Source organism: Myxocyprinus asiaticus, chromosome 37 (assembly GCF_019703515.2).
Source record: "Myxocyprinus asiaticus isolate MX2 ecotype Aquarium Trade chromosome 37, UBuf_Myxa_2, whole genome shotgun sequence".
In the NCBI taxonomy this organism is placed as follows: domain Eukaryota; kingdom Metazoa; phylum Chordata; class Actinopteri; order Cypriniformes; family Catostomidae; genus Myxocyprinus; species Myxocyprinus asiaticus.
The window spans coordinates 5,463,231-5,479,606 of record NC_059380.1 but is presented as its reverse complement, the minus strand read 5'-3'; the positions used below and the strand labels follow the sequence as shown (position 1 = coordinate 5,479,606).

At 37.9% G+C, this 16,376-nt stretch overlaps 1 protein-coding gene across 1 annotated transcript in view; it reads left to right on the top strand.

Annotated features, from left to right (window-relative positions):
* Positions 1-1,316: 1,316 nt before the first annotated feature.
* The window catches only part of LOC127427574 (ephrin type-B receptor 2), a 217,435-nt gene continuing 202,375 nt past the window's right edge, over positions 1,317-16,376 (top strand). The window contains exon 1 of the mRNA XM_051675233.1: positions 1,317-1,373. Within this exon, the coding sequence (XP_051531193.1) occupies positions 1,319-1,373 (55 nt within the window). The 5' untranslated portion in view covers positions 1,317-1,318. The remainder of the gene's footprint in view (positions 1,374-16,376) is intronic.

Genomic DNA, 16,376 nt, shown 5'->3' with positions numbered 1-16,376 from the left:
TTTATGGATTTTATACAGATCTAAGGATAATTTATATCCCCTAACCCTAACCATACCCCTAAACCTAACCCTCACAGAAACCTTTTTGCATTTTACATTTTCAAAAAACATCATTTAGTATGTTTCATATGCCATTTCCCTCGTGGGGACCACTGGCTGGGCCCCACAAGGTAGGTGATCTCAGGTTTTACTATCTTTGTGGGGACATTTGGTCTCCACAATGTAATATAAACATGTACACACACACACACACACACACACACACACTGAAAACACTATTAGTCCTTGGACACACACATTGTTAAAATTGCAAATGAGGGCTAGCGACCCTGTCACAGCTGCCAGCAGACACATAGTACCTCATTCTGTCCTCACTGATTTAGCTTAATTCTGTACACAAGAAACACCCATGTCACTAAAACAAAGTTACATACATGCTCTTAATGCCAGACAAAAGTAAAAAAAAATAAAAAATAAATAAAAATAAAAAAATAAAAGAAGAAGAAGAAAAATTGGATTCATTCTTTATACAATTTTCTTCCTTTTTTTTTTTTTTTTTTTTGAGATTGGGTGTTAGCAAATAACTACATAAATAAATTAACCAAATATTAAAATAATAATAATAATAATAATAGTAATAATAAATGAGTGTAATAATGAGCATTTATTTATCCTCTCGTTTTATAGTAATTTTAGAAGCCATCTTACCTGTACTGTAGGCTATATGAAGATGGTGAAAAAAAAAGAAAAAAAAAAAACTATCAAGGCGATTTTCTACTCCATTAGCATTATCTATCATTATCTATTTAATCGTCTTTATAAATCATCCAAAAGTCTGACAAAATTTACACATCTCTGTATTCCAATAGTCACAATTTTTCCACCGAGCATCCACTGATAAGAGTGAATAGTTACGCTCTTGCCTTGATTGACAGGTAGGACAGAGGAAAATCGCTCTTTCGGGTGGGTTGGGTTTACGTTTTTGTAGTTGCGCCGTCGGAAATCGGCTCGGGTCGATTCTTATCATTAAAATAACCTTTAAAACATCTGTTTCTAATTCATAAAGCATATTTTCTTGCGCATTGTCATCCGCTACCCGATCTCACACGGTCCGCGGTGCCACGGCCCCCCCTCGTCTGCCTCATTTGGTCTCGTCCATACTCGCTTTGGATTGTAGTTGTGTGTTTATGGCATCGTATTCATTCAGCGGAAGGTAAAAGTCTGCCGGTCTGCGCCAGCGTTTGATATCAATGGCTTTCAGGGCTCGTTTTAATTGACTGTGTGGACTTTTTATAATTTCACCCATAAGAAACCAATGATGGATATCCTATGGATTTTATGGACACTTCTCCCCTCGGTACTCGCTGTTGAAGGTAAGATGTTTCTCTCAGTGTTTTTGCGACTCCAGCATCTTGCCGTCCGAGCGAGAGTTTACGGTCACGGCACGTTAGTTGTTGTGAAATACTAAACACAACCGCCGCTATCGTCTTTATTCTCCTCTGTTTATATTTTCTCAGCCCCTGTAACACATTCACATGTTGTTTTAAGCACAGCGGCATGTGTGGGGGTATTCAGTGCCGAAGTGGTGATGCTGAAATCAGCATGTTGGACAATGAAACAGGTTTCCAATGGAGGATACAAATACAAAACAATACAGAACAACCGAGTACAGTTCTGTATTCTCACTTACTGGCCACAGTTTCAGTCCCCAAGCAGTTTGAAGTGGATGTGTCCAGTGAATTATGCTCAGTGAATTATTAGTAGGTATTGCTGTTATTGCAGAAACCTCTTGTGGCTTCAGTTTTCATGTTTAAGTATAATTATATTTATTTATTATCATGTAGCCTAACTGATAATATGGACATGCTCCATCCTGTACTTTTTAGGCTGGAGATTTTAAAGGGAGTGGTCTTTTTATTTCTCTTAGCTTACATGATTTAAATCTATCAAATATTTTTTTAAACAGAGCAAGGCTAGCAACAGTGGTGCAGTTAAAAAATAATTAAATATGCATGTAAAATCTGACACACATTTGCATACTCTGGCACAGCTGTATTTGAATTAAATAAGTACTCATTCAACACACAACACTGCAGTCTTAGTGGGAAGTTAGTGATTTAGAGCACCAGTGCTTTTTACTATTGCTAATACATTTTTGTCAAAACATTTTTCATGGAGCTGTAAACCATAAGTACTTAAATCTAACGTTATTAATTATAACTTTTAAATTATGTTGTACTGGCATATCAGTTCTAGATAGTTTAGATATCCGAGTGTATGTTAGTTACACTAATGTCACTTGGTAAAAGACGGCCACTTTTTTTTTTTTTTTTACACTTGACTTGAGATCTCAGGAGAATGCTTGAAATGTTGAAATATAACCAGGGCCAAATTTAAATTTAATTTAAATTACATTTTCACATGGTTATTATTATTATTATTATTATTATTATTATTATTATTATTATTGCAGTAATGATAATAACATTTTAGAAAAAAGACTGAGTGGTTTAATCATTGTCAATGCATAAAAAAAATAAAAAAAATAATTATGATTGCTTTTAGAGGCCGTAAAGGTCCTAAAATATTGTTTGAACTTTTTTCTTTATCGTAATGTAAATGTTCCTTTTATTTCTGTCTTCACATTAAATAAAAGTATAAACAATGTTGTCAAACATTACTCACTGGAAAAGAGTGCAGATTCTGCCTTTTGTAGTACACACATATCATTTGTATTTACAGTTATCAAAATTGCTGTAGCATATGTTACATTTGACTCTCTTCAACTCTCCGTGTTCATCCGCGTTATTACCCATGACATGATACTGAAAATGGAAAGAATATTATTAACCAGCCCATTTAATGTTTTCATAGACACTTTGGCTGTATATATATATATATATATATATATATATATATATATGTATATATGTATGTGTATTAACCAGCCCATTTAATGTTTTCATAGACACTTTGGCTGTATATATATATATATATATGTATATGTATATATATATATGTATATGTATATATATATATATATATATATATATATATATATATATATATATATATATATATATACACATACATACATATATACATATATACATATATATATATATATATATATATATATATATATATATATATATATATACATACATACTGTATATACATACATACATACATACATACATACATATATATATATATATATATATGAGAGAGAGAGAAAGCGAACAGTTGATTAGAGGATGCTTGTTTGTTCTCCTAACCAAGAGGGATTTTTTTCTTCCCCTTTGGATCGCTTAATCACAAAATCTGGGGTGATTGGTCTATTCTCATTCTTTTTCTGACTATCACCCTAGTTTATCAGCCAATGGCTTTAAAGCATGCCGCTTACGTATAGTATAAAAAAAAAAAAATGCGAGTTGAAAAAGAGGTCAGCGCCGCTTTGACCTTAAAAACAAAGTGATAGCAGGCTGAAGAGGAGATGGGTTGCGGAGATTTGACGTCATCATAAAGCCTTCTAAAACAGTGTATTGAACCTCACAAAGTGTGGAAATCATCTTAATTATATCTCAGTATACTGTAGCTTTGAGAGGACATGACAAATGGAATGTGTTTAGCCTAAGGATAGGATTGTTGTCACAAATATTTAATTTGTAAATAGGCTTCTTGTAATTGCCTGTAATATCATTAGAATACAATTGAAGTGTAGGGTGTGTGACCATAGTGACACTTTTGAGTCTGAGACTCCTTTAGAGTAAGAAAAAAGCCGTGCAAATGCTTTTATAAACTTGCAGTGAATTTAGAATGATTTATTCCCAGCAGGTGACTTTACAAAATATGGTTCTGCTGCTCATTGTATTTTTATATCAAACAATACTGCCTGTCTAAAGCACTTTGAAGTTTCTCTATATGTCAGCTTGCATTCTGCAGCAGTTTGAAGTTACAGTGTAATTTAGTATTAGCCCCTGTGTCTGTGGCTCTTCAGCGATGAGTGTAAGAAATGTCTTTTATGTCATTTCTCAATATCAAAGTTGTGTGATGTTGCCTTTTTTTTTTTTCCCCTAGCTGTTCTGCTTAGTTTCTCAGATGGCCCAGATTGTAATCACACAATCTTACATATCAGATTTTAAATAGATGATTACACGTAAGAAAAGAGAACGTCCACCTGACTTTTATGTGGTTACACGTCACAAATATATGTATTTTTTTATGGTTTTGAAATGTTATCAAGCAGGATATTCCATCAATAAGGCAAAGACTGAGCTGCATTTTGTTTACCACGTCAGAGTTGGCATCTATTGTAAGTAGGACACCAGTCGTACAAAAGATTCCTCGTTATTTTAATGTTCCCAGCGTGAATTCCATTTTGCCGTCATAATGTCATGATACAATGTGACTTCTTTCTCATTTTGAGACGTCCCATAAGCAGCTGTGTTTGTTCCCATGCACTGTATGCAAATATTTAATTGGTTAATATGCACCGATGTGCTCTCCAACACTGTGATGGAAATTGTTAGAATGTCCTAGTAGAGGTGGTGCTTAACATCTCCATAAATTGTTCAAGGGTAAAAATATCATCCAGTTTTAATAAGGGATTTGTTGGTACAAAATCACTATTTTCATGACCCACTTTACACTTATATATATATATAGATATAAGAACATTTTATTTTTGGTCTCTGCTTAGTGTGTTGCTTCCATCAAAAATGCAGTAATTTCAATTTGGATGATTTAATTAATAATATCAGAGTAGAATAGTTTCAATAGTGTATTTATAGTTGTGTTAGCTCAAACTATTCCATTTGATGGGACAGAATTTCCAATATTACAAATACAAGTACTACAGTGTTTATCTGACTCAACATTTTGTACGAGATGAAAGTTTGTTGCGGCTAAGCTTTTACAATCTATTTCCATAACACTCTAAACAGTACAGGGAGGGATAATGAAAGCTATTGTTTGTTAACATAGCTGTTTTAACCCTCATATCAACACTTCCACTTTGAAATGCCTGCCAAGTTTGAATAATCTGCTTTCAAATGTAAATGCAACCAGTCCGTTTCCAACTCTACGTCGAGTGTGGGCCACGGCGGTGTAAACTGACACGTAGCATTACAGTTTTTCGGGTGTGTAACAAAAGGCAGAGCGTGGGTGGAGGGCTGGGTGATAGGGGTTCAGAAACGGGATTAGATAAAGGTAAAGCTAGAGGCTGCTCGCAATCCTGTTTTCTCAGTCCGCTGAACGAGCAGAAGCAGGCCAGCACGCCAGCCTCCGCAGTGGCGTTCACAAAGAATCCGCCTCCATTCAGTGCCTAATCCATGCTGCCCAGGGCCCGGCTATTGTCACTTTGCATGCAAAATTTCAATTAGTGCTGGTACCAGTTGTTTCTCTAGTGAGATGGGTGTCACATTTCGAGGGAAAGGCCGAGGGCTACCTTTACCATGCAGAAAGTCTGGACACAGACGCTCATGGGAAATGGGCTTGATGGAACGAAAATACTGCTGCTTTTTTTTTTTTTTTTTTTTTTTTTTTGCAGAGATCCTGCCGCCCTCGGCACAGCATGCTATTTTTGTTGCTGTTGGACCTGGAGGTTTTTGTTTCTCAAGTGTGTCAGTTCTGCCCTTACTGTTTATTTTAAGCAGTTTCTTTTTCCGTGAGTGGCTATGCACTCAGCAATTTAAGGAATTCACATACTGTTGACAATCATCCTATCAAGGGAGTTTAATTGTGCTTGAGCCAAAGCAATCTCATCTACAAAACGTGCCAGTCAGAGTTAAACTGATCTTGCTATGCAATTTTGACTAGTAATTTCACAGAAATTGCAAAACAATTTTAGTGATGACTGCCAAAATGATTACGTTCATTACCACCTCTGTGTTTCCCCTCTCTTCAACATTTTGCCATCCTCATGTTACACCTGGGTTGGATGTAAATCTATCTATAATTATTTGTCTCTAATATGGGGTTATTTTGGTCAGGTCAAGGCAGTTTCCTGCGTGTGCTTTGAGAGTGAGTTTAAAGGGAGTTTCCAGTGAGCAGGACGGATTAGAGGCACTCTCTACCACATTCCTTCTCTCTGGTTAAGTCTGAAAAGTGATGTCACTCCATCCAAAGAGAAGATCACACACACGTTGTTTCTGTTTCCACCTTTCTGGCAGTATTTCGGTTTTGCAGACTGAAAAACAAAAACAAAACAGGAATACAGCTGTTGACAATCAATTAAAATAGCCTGGATCATTTTTTCATATTATATTCCATACATTTTAGCTATCTCTGTGCTTATTTACACAATGTTTCAGAGCTAAAAGGACCATATCTTTTAATCATAACAATAACGTGGCAGATTGACCATTACCTGAGCTTGTTTAACTCAGTAGAGAGAGGATAAATGAGGGGCTGTACATTACAGAATACTGTATTTAGGATTGGCTGAGTGTGTGGTTGGAGGTTGTGTGGGTTTTTCATGAAACAGTTAAATGATAGCCGTGTTTTTCTACCTTGAGGTGATAATTGTTTCAATCTGCAGTACTAGAAAAGGCCCTAGCCACATTTCAGGCCAGAGCTCGAGTGTACCCAGAGACTTTACACGGAACATATTGATATCACAGCATGGTTAGATTATTTAATTTTGTACCCGCATTAATGTATAGGCTTAATGCAGCCAAATCAATCCATTTAATCATGTATAAGCGCTTACTGGTGGAACAGAATGGTCGTCTCATTCCCATTGGCCTAATTTGCGAGAACGTTTTTCTTCGCGTAACCAGATGCAAAGCAAACTGTCTCCTGCAATTTACTAAGCATTCTGCAAAACACATCCGAAATGAAATATGCAGGCAGTCCTTTACTCCTTAGGGCTGTGAGCAATACGATTACTCATGCATATGTTAGCTTCCATTGTTCATTCTGTGATTATGTAGCCACAATAATATACCCAGTGTAAAAATTAAGCTTAGGGGATAGAAATTTGTCATACATGAGGTACTGCAAGCAATCCTAAACTTAAAACATGTTCTAATATCACCTGGAGCATCACATCGGGAAACTTTTATGATGTTGGAATATTGATTTTTATTCAGATCATATGTATAGATAGACCCCTGGATGTGATTTTACATTGAGCTCGTGGCACTGGGAGCAGTTTAGCTAATTAAGTTTCAGTTGGCTGATTGTCTTAAGGGGCTAATTAAATGAGCCTAATTGCACAAAACTAGCCCTGCTGATAGTAGCCTAACTTATGTAAGCAAGGCCACTTTACCAATATTATGGGACCGTTGGTATTTTCGTGAGTATGTGTACAGTATGTTTTGACCAATTTAATATGCATTTACATCCCCATAAATCACTTTTTCAATATTTGAGATATTTGGAATCACATATGACTTGATATTGTTGCACTAGAATATTGGGTCACATGTGTAACATGGGAATGCAAGGGCCCAATTATAAAATTAGCACAAATAAACAAAACATAATCTTTCTTGCCTGCGTAGAAAAACCCCCATCTTAAATCATGTGGTTGGTAACTACACTGTGCACTGATACAGATTTCCATTTCCATTTATGCATTTGGCAGATGCATTTATCCAAAGCGACTTACAGTGCCCTAATTACAGGGACAATACCCCTGGAACAACCTGGAGTTAAGTGCATTGCTCAAGGACACAATGGTGGTGGCTGTGGGATTGAACCAACAACTTTCTGCTTACCAGTTTAGTGCTTTAGTCCACTACACCACCACCACTCCATTTCCAGATTCACTTAGATTCTGATTCACAAGCTCTCGATTCGAGTCCGATTCAAATGGGTATAGTAGGCTACAATGTCCATTTTGCTTGCATATGAAAGCAGTTCTCTCCCAACTTATGGTGTTTATTGTATGTGGGACCCTCTAACTAGATACATAATGAAATATTAATTTTACAAATTATATTTTATCATTAGTTTTTCCACCATTTTGTTCACATTAAAGCTTTTTAGACATGTACTGTACAGATTAGGGATGGGTATTGATACAGATTTCCCGATTCAATCTGATTCCATTTAACAAGCTCTCGATTCGATTCCAATATCGATTCGATTCAATATTGATTAATTTGGGTTTATTTCAGTTATAATGTCCCTTTTGCTTACATATAAAACAAATTATCTCCCAGCTAATGCTGTTGATTATACAGGGGACCTTTGAATTAGGTACATTAGGGAAATATTAATTTGACTAATGATATTTTATTACTTTTTCATAATTTTAGCTTTTTACAAATTAACAAATAAATGTATTCAATCAATAAATAAGATATTATATTTCATATATAATTTTTGTTACATATTTATTGTTAAATTGTAAATAAAGTATTTACTGATACTGTCTCTTTAACAAAAACAGCATTTCTGTAAACAACGCCTTTAAATGAGCACGTTAACGAGAGAGGACTTGAATGGTTTTACCTCATCTGTGCGATGCGTGATTAGAATTAAATGTGTTTTTTTTGTAGTTGTTTTTGATCAACAACTGACTGTAAAGAACAGAAAGGGTATTAAAAGAGACTGTATTCAATGACAAATGGGTTACGTGGATCTCGTCTTGGACACACATTACACGGAACAACCTTTACTCTCAACACGCTGTGAAAGGATCTCGCTGCTGAACATTTCACGACTAAACTACACAATTACTGGTGAGTGAAATGTAAACATTTACCAGCCAGTTGCCAAATATATTCATTTTAGTCACATAGCATGAAATTTGGTTGCAAATGCAAGTGGTTTCCTCTCATTGTAGTGGAGGGTTGCGCATTGAGTGAAAGATCGATCTTGAGATTTAAGAATTTATTTATACCAAGATTGTTCAAATGAAGATTACGATTAATCGGAAAAGCAATATTTTTTACCAACCACTAGGACAAATCCATGTATTTCATCAATAAATATGTCTTTAAATTGCATAACATATTGCATACATGGATCAGCCACAACATTAAGACCACCTGCTTAATATTGTGTAGATCCCCCTCGTGCCGCCAAAACAATGCCAACCCACATCTCCGAACAGCATTTTGACATGATATTCTTCTCACCACAATTGTACAGAGCGGTTACCTGAGTTACTGTAGACTTTGTCAGTTCAAACCAGTCTGGTCATTCTCTGTTGTCCTCTCTCATCAACAAGGTGTTTCCATCTGCAGAACTGCCGCTCACTGGATGTTTTTTGTTTTTGGCACCATTCTGAGTAAATTCTAGAGACTGTTGTGCATGAAAATCACAGAAGATCAGCAGTTACAGAAATACTTAAACCAGCCCGTCTGGGACCAACAATCATCCATGTGATTATCTAATCAGTCAATCGTGTGGCAGCAGTGCAGTGCATAAAATCAAGCAGATGCGGGTGAGGAGCTTCAGTTAATGTTCACATCAACCATCAGAATGGGGAAAAAATTTGATCTCAGTGATTTGGACCATGGCATGATTGTTGGTGGCAGATGGGCTGGTGTGTGTATTTCTGCAACTGCTGATCTCTTTAACAAGTGTTTACATTGATTTGTAGAACAATATCTAAAATGGTAATGTCTCTTTAAGAATACTGGCAGTTCAGCAGTTGAGTACACATTAACGAGAGTGGAGTCGCACAGCTTTTTTACCGCATTCGTGCTATGCATCGATTGGAATTAAATGTTTATTTTTTGTTGTTTTTGATTGTTCAATGAGAAATGGATTGCATGGACACTACACGGAATGAGTCAAACCAAACTTTTACTCTCAAAAGATCTCGTCTCCTGAACTTCTTCCCCACTGTACTACTCAATCACTAGTGAGTTAAATCTGAAAATGTACCAGCCAGTGGCTAATCATAGACATTTTAGTCGCATAGCATATAATTTACTATCATTGTGGTTGTTTTACGTGCATTGTATAGGGTTGCCGCATGGAATAAAAGATTGATCTTGGGATTTAAGAATCAATATCAAGATCATTCAAATTAAAAACAGATATTTTTACCCAACTCTAGTTAGCAAGTAAATTCAGGCGGAGCAAACATTTTCACTTTTGGTCTAACAGATCTTAAAAACAATCCTTCAACTAAACTGAAGTCAGTGGCAGTTGTGTACACACAACCCTTAAACATGTGCTATTCATCAAGATGTTCGACAAACACAATTCATCCGTGCTAGTGTGGCGCTGCTGTATGTCTCCCAGAATACAGTCTGTCTTCAGAGATAAAGGCAGGCTGATTGCATCCTCATCTGCATCACAAAGGGAAGCCTCATTCACCTGAACTGCTGTTAGCCTGAACACACTTGAAGCCTCCTGGCATTTCTGCCATCACACGATATCTGCCAGGCTTTGACTGCATGCATCCTTTCTCTCAGGCTGGAAGCTGACGGCTTGACTTATATCAGCCCCTTGGGGATGTGACCTGTGCCCCCTTATAACTCAGCCTGATGTTATTGCTTTCATCCCTGTCAATGGCAGCAGAAGCAGTGGGCTTGAACCACTATGACGCTGGCTCTTTCTTTGCACTGGCCTGGGTCAAAACATGCACTCTGATAGAATGAGCACAGAGCTGACAGAAAGCTTCCTCTTCCCAGAAAGGAGTGCAAGGGTCTCTGTTAACCACAGGATGCCTGACGCTGTTTTCATTTTGTTGTTTTGTTGTGTTTAGACTCCTGTATGCTGTAATAGATGCCTCGCAGTCTTTGGTCCCCAGTGTCCTCAGATTTAGAGCGAATAGCTGAGAGGCAAATTGAAAATCTTTCCCTCTATATTTGTAATTAAGAATTCACGAACTGTGAATTCTCTGCATTCCGGTGAATCAAACTGTAGGCATTTTAATAAAGTAGCAAACTTTGGTTAATATGCCTAAGTAAAAACATTCATTGATTGCTCCCACAGTATTTTGCATCAGGGTGTTTTGCTTTCGATGTATTGACAAAACTTGTGCTGAATTACTCTTCTCACTTTTTGTTTTCGGGAAAAAGCAGGCTGGTTTGGCAGTGCAATGTGAGCTCGAAGAAACTTAGTTTTGAGCTATGTGTCAGCCTCCTCCTTACAGGATTAACACCCTGACTCCATTCCCTGCCACCTGTGACTTTTTCATGGCTAATCTAAGTTTGCATGCTACAGTCCCTTTGGTGACAGAATTATGTAGAAATAAAATGTAGGAGGTCGAATTGGCACCTGCATTTTAAGCCTCTAAATGAACTGCTTCACATAATAAAGGAAAACTTAACAAATTAAATACACAAGAAGTTAACTAAATGTTTGAGCTGTTTAGAAAATTCTGCATTAGCTAATGCCTGTGCTGTTTTTGATTGGCCAAGCTAATCAAAATGACCTGAAAGGCAAAGTGTGTCACAGGGTATTACCACAGAGTTATGTGTTTGCATCTAATGTTAGCTTGGGACACAGGGAATTAGTAAACATAATTGAGTGATTTGGCCTATAGCTATGAATTGACTGCTCGCTGAAAATAAAAGGGGGGGGGGGTGGGTGGGTTATATTCCTATTAATTCATATCTAATATGAACCCTGCAGTTTGTGATCATTTGTTGTTCTGACTTGAAGTCCAGATCACAGTGTCGTATGTAAGGCATAATGAAATGTTTATGAAATGTTGGGTTTCAGTTAATTGTGCATAATCGTATATTTTCATATAACAATTACAGTGGTAAGCAAGTGCATCAGGCACACTCAAAATAGAATAAAACAGAGTAAAGTCCAAGCTCAGTTTGAAGGTGAGCAGATAAAGAAGTTTAAAGCCAATGGTCACAACAACAGAAGGGTAAAGGCACATCATAATGGCGGTAAAGCAGCTGCAGTCCAATTAGTTAGGACTGCCTCATGGTGGACAGTCTCAGAATTATCTCCGACAATTACCATGGGGAGGATTCAGCATAGCATGGGGCAGCAGGTGGGTGTGATGGTCTGTAGTTTAGTGTTGCTTCAAATAATTAGAGATGCTTTAAGATTTCTTTTTTTATGTTTAATAAATGTGTCTAAAACATCTTTTGGAATGCCCTCAATCAGGGGTCTTCAACCTTTTTCAGGCCAAGGACCCTTTGGTTCTTGGTATTGCTCGAGAGCGAGTGATATTTGCGTGCTAATGGTGGATCAAACAATAATTTGCGGACCCCTGGTTGAAGGCCGTTGCTCTCAATCATTGCCTTATGCAGTACCACCGCTCCCTATATGCATATTACGCAGTCTGCGTAGGACACCAACTCCGTAGGGGGGCACCATCATACTTTAGGGGGGCACCAGAAACTCCACCGATTGCCCTTACTTGCATGTTATAAGTTATTCAAGGACCTGGTAGCAGTTGCGGAACACAGTCGATCGCCTCGCACACACACTTTCTCACTGCGGCCCACGCTCGCTCTTTCTCACCACGACTTCGCACCGTGCACACCAATGCGCCTATCAATTAGAATACAGCCAACCCGATCTCATGAAAATTCTTACATAATTTACGAGTTGGCTATTTCGTATGGTTTTGCACGATGTTGTTCACATAAACTCGTACAACTTCATCAAGTGCAAATTCCCGGATGTCAAATGCAGATGTAAGCATGAGTTCTGTGCACAAGGTGTTAAGGACATACTTATTAATATTATGCCCTTACTCAAACCCCTTATCTAAACTTAACCAATCAGTAGAGTGTTTAAACATGATAGGAAGCTGTTGTGTGTGACAGAAGCAAGTAATTGTCGCGTATTAGATGGAAATGATGTCCAGCGACGTCATTGGCTGTAGTGAAAGTGAATTGAAACGAGTGCAGTCGCACGATATCATACGAATTAGCCAAATTTAGAAAAGTTGTATGAATCCAGATGATTTCGCCGTGAGAGTGTGTTGTTACAGCAGCAATAATCAATGGAAAATATGAGGCCTCAGTAATGAGCGTTCTATTTGTTCCCTTTTAAATGAAAACAACTGAAATCAACTCATCAGAACTGAAAGGAAACGGCAGACAAAAAACACTGCCTATTTGTTTTTTTAGTTTTTTAAAATAAGTCCCTCCAGTCTCTTTTTATGAAAGATTTTTTAGCAGGCGCTCCAAGATACAGGGCAAACCACCACAAATTCAACGCAGCCAAGATAATGAGATATACTTCCACTGGGGTTGGTTAAACAATGTCTGGAATCATTGCAGCCATGAAGTAACACTGCTTGCTGAAACAGGAGCACAATATAATGTTTAGAAAAGAGTGATGACTATTTTCCATACCTTCCACCAGCTCTACCTTTCAGATAATAATCATCATGGATCATCCAGGCAGGCAGCTGGAAAATCTATACAGCCTCCCGAGGGAGCAGATATGAAGAGGATATGACTGAGACTGTACTATGAAAATGAATAAGTCATATGACAGAGTTAATATGCAGAATGTTATTTTTCACACCGCATATGTTGAATACCGTTTTTATCTGACACTAACATAAGATGTCATGTGTATGGGTTTAGCTAAGCTGTCAGTTCCAAGCATTACCCACAATCCATCAGAATCACAGTCAACCACAATGGCTGTGCTAATGTGAATGCTGGAGGGTGCTGGTGACAGTATGCTGCAAGGCAATGACTTTTACGCTCAGGCTCCGGTTTGGGTCCTGTTAGCTACAGTATACAGATTTGATTGGATTCTAATTCACACTCTCTTGATTTGATTCTAATTTCGATTCAATTTGATTCGATTCTGATTAATTTGGGTATTACAGTAATGTCTATTTTGCTTACAGATTAAAGCAATTTGATGATTCTCAATTCCAATTGCGATACCACAGCTAAATATTAATTTAAGTAAACATTGTTTCAAGTTATCAAGTAATTATAAGACAAGCAAACAGTCAGTAACAAAATAAGAACAAAGAAATAAATTACAAGTAATAGAACAAATAAAAACAACAGAACAAAGATTTAACAAAGATGCTCTCAGAGTATACATGCACATAAAGCACACACATAAGCCATCTGGCAGTCAGTCCAACTGCGTGTGGGTACCAAAGTGAGGAAATAAAAAGTTATCTTTAAGGGGCTGTTTACACGGCAACGTTTTCAACTAAAAACGGTAAACTTTTTATGCGTTTTGGCTGTTCGTTTACATGACAACGGCATTTTGGGGCCAGAAAACGCAAACTTTTGAAAACGGGTTTCAAAGTGCAAGTTTTTGAAAACGATGCCGTTATCGTCTCCGTGTAAACATACAAAAACACGAATTTGTGAAAACGATGACGTCTTGCGCACGCATATTACGTGTTCAGTCTATAGGCATGAACTTCGAGAACTTCGTCCTTACCTCCAGGGTGAACAGACCAACATGAGATCACCAGTTGGAGTCTTTAAAAAGGTGGCGTGCTTTATAGTCCAGGGTCACTTGTAGTAATAAAGCAACCTCATCATCCGTCCAGACAAAATTGCTCGATGCTTTCGCCATCTTCATTGTTTGTGTTCACCGCTTTGTGGAAGAATGCTTATGTGCGCAGGTGCGTAGTGTTTCTTTACAAAGTGACATTGCCAACAACTGGCCTGGCATGCATAATACAGCGTTTTTAGTCGTTTTCACGGATCAGTGTGTGGGGATCATTTTGACAATGTTGTCGTCTGTACGCGAAACTTTTCAAAAACGCAAAGGAAAAACGTTTCCGTTTTTAGTACATCATTGTCGTGTAAACATACCCTAAGTTTCTCGTTATTTGTGTAGTTTATCTCTCTTCTCTCTTTACCTTTTGAGCTACTAACGAGATCAACTAGGTTATCTTTCAAATGACCTTTTGACCTTTTCAAAAAGACCTTTGAAGTAAAAGATAAAAGTTGTGATTTTAAGAATCAATATCGGGACCATTCAAATGAAGATTACGATTAATCAGGAATTTTTTTTTCCAGCCCTACCCAATTTTTTCCCATGGTACCCAATCTTATGGAATAATCTTTAAATTGGATCAAATCATTGTGGGTTTTATCAGTATTTTCACGGTAGGCATCTCTACCTGTTCATATCACAAGTCAACTGAGCTTAATCAGTCTAGGGAAATAAACAATACCACCCAGCCAATTTCCCCCTGTTTATGAAACCCCCGTCCCCATGGGAGCGGCCCGGCATATCAATTACAACATTGAGCGACCTGATTTCTCCTTTGTTCCTTGCATGCTGCAAAACCTGTCAGAGCCACACATTGAGAAAACATGCTCAGCTCTGTTTTAGATGAGTGAGATTTACGCTGACTTCACTGTCGTAAGTTTAGATCTTTTAAGCCTTGGCTCTCATTGTTAAGATAATTCTCTCCCTTTAAAACTCCTTCCTTTGATTCCTTGCCATGTGCCGTTTTACTGGTATAAGTAAATAATTTATATGAAACATACTTTCTTTTTTGTGCTCCCTTTTGGCGAGGCAGTTATGTATTATATCAGTCAGTCTGAGTGTATTTTTTATTATCAGCTAAATTAAACAGAAACCGGTGAATAAACGAGAACATAAATCTGAGTTTGATGTTGCAGCCCTGCACGGTGGGCTTAGAAAGAATTATTAAGAGCCACCCAAAAAACTGGTGATATGACGGCATATTCCCACTACAGGCCTGTCTCTTGATAAGTTCACCCTCCTTTTAAGACTCCCTCTCTATTTCTGCGGCCTGTGGTGATATGTGGCAGACACATTGCATGCATTGCATGCATGTGGTAACTGTACAAGTCCCTCGATGGGTTTGCCGTCAGAGGGGCCCGTCTCGTGATTGGAAAAACAAGTTCTTGATTACACACCCAGTCTTCTGTGTACAGTTTGGGCACAGAACATGGCAGGCTTTACCTAAATATCGCTCCTCTGCCTGCTGCCAGGCTCTTTTGAGTGATAAGGCTGGAAGGGCCACTTATTCCAACAAGTTCCCCCCCTCATGTCGGGAATGAAAAATGGGCCCACACCTCCTCTTAAACATACCATGCAAGGCCATTCTTTGTAGGGACCATATGGCTCAGGCTGTTGCGCTGTGATATATGGCCGACGGAGCACCTGCAGAATCAGGCTAGGAGACCACGTCTCGCCTTGGCGTGTGGAAACGAGAGACCTGAATTTGGATTAGTGCAGGAGGTGTGAACACAGGGTCAAGGGCACTGCTAGCCTTTGAACTACCAGCCACAAAGGGCCACACCTCAGATTCCATACTGTATGGAATATTTACATTTATGTGTGTGTGTGTGTGTGTGTGTGTGTGTGTACGTGTAATTGTTTTGTACTTTTCTTGCACAGCCATCCGTAGGCATGTGCCACATTTTTGACCCAGCATTTACATTTTCATATCAATTGACACCTTTAAAATTTTTGGAATTGTACCCTCCACGCCTTGCCAAGATGGCTGGCACACTTATGACCAT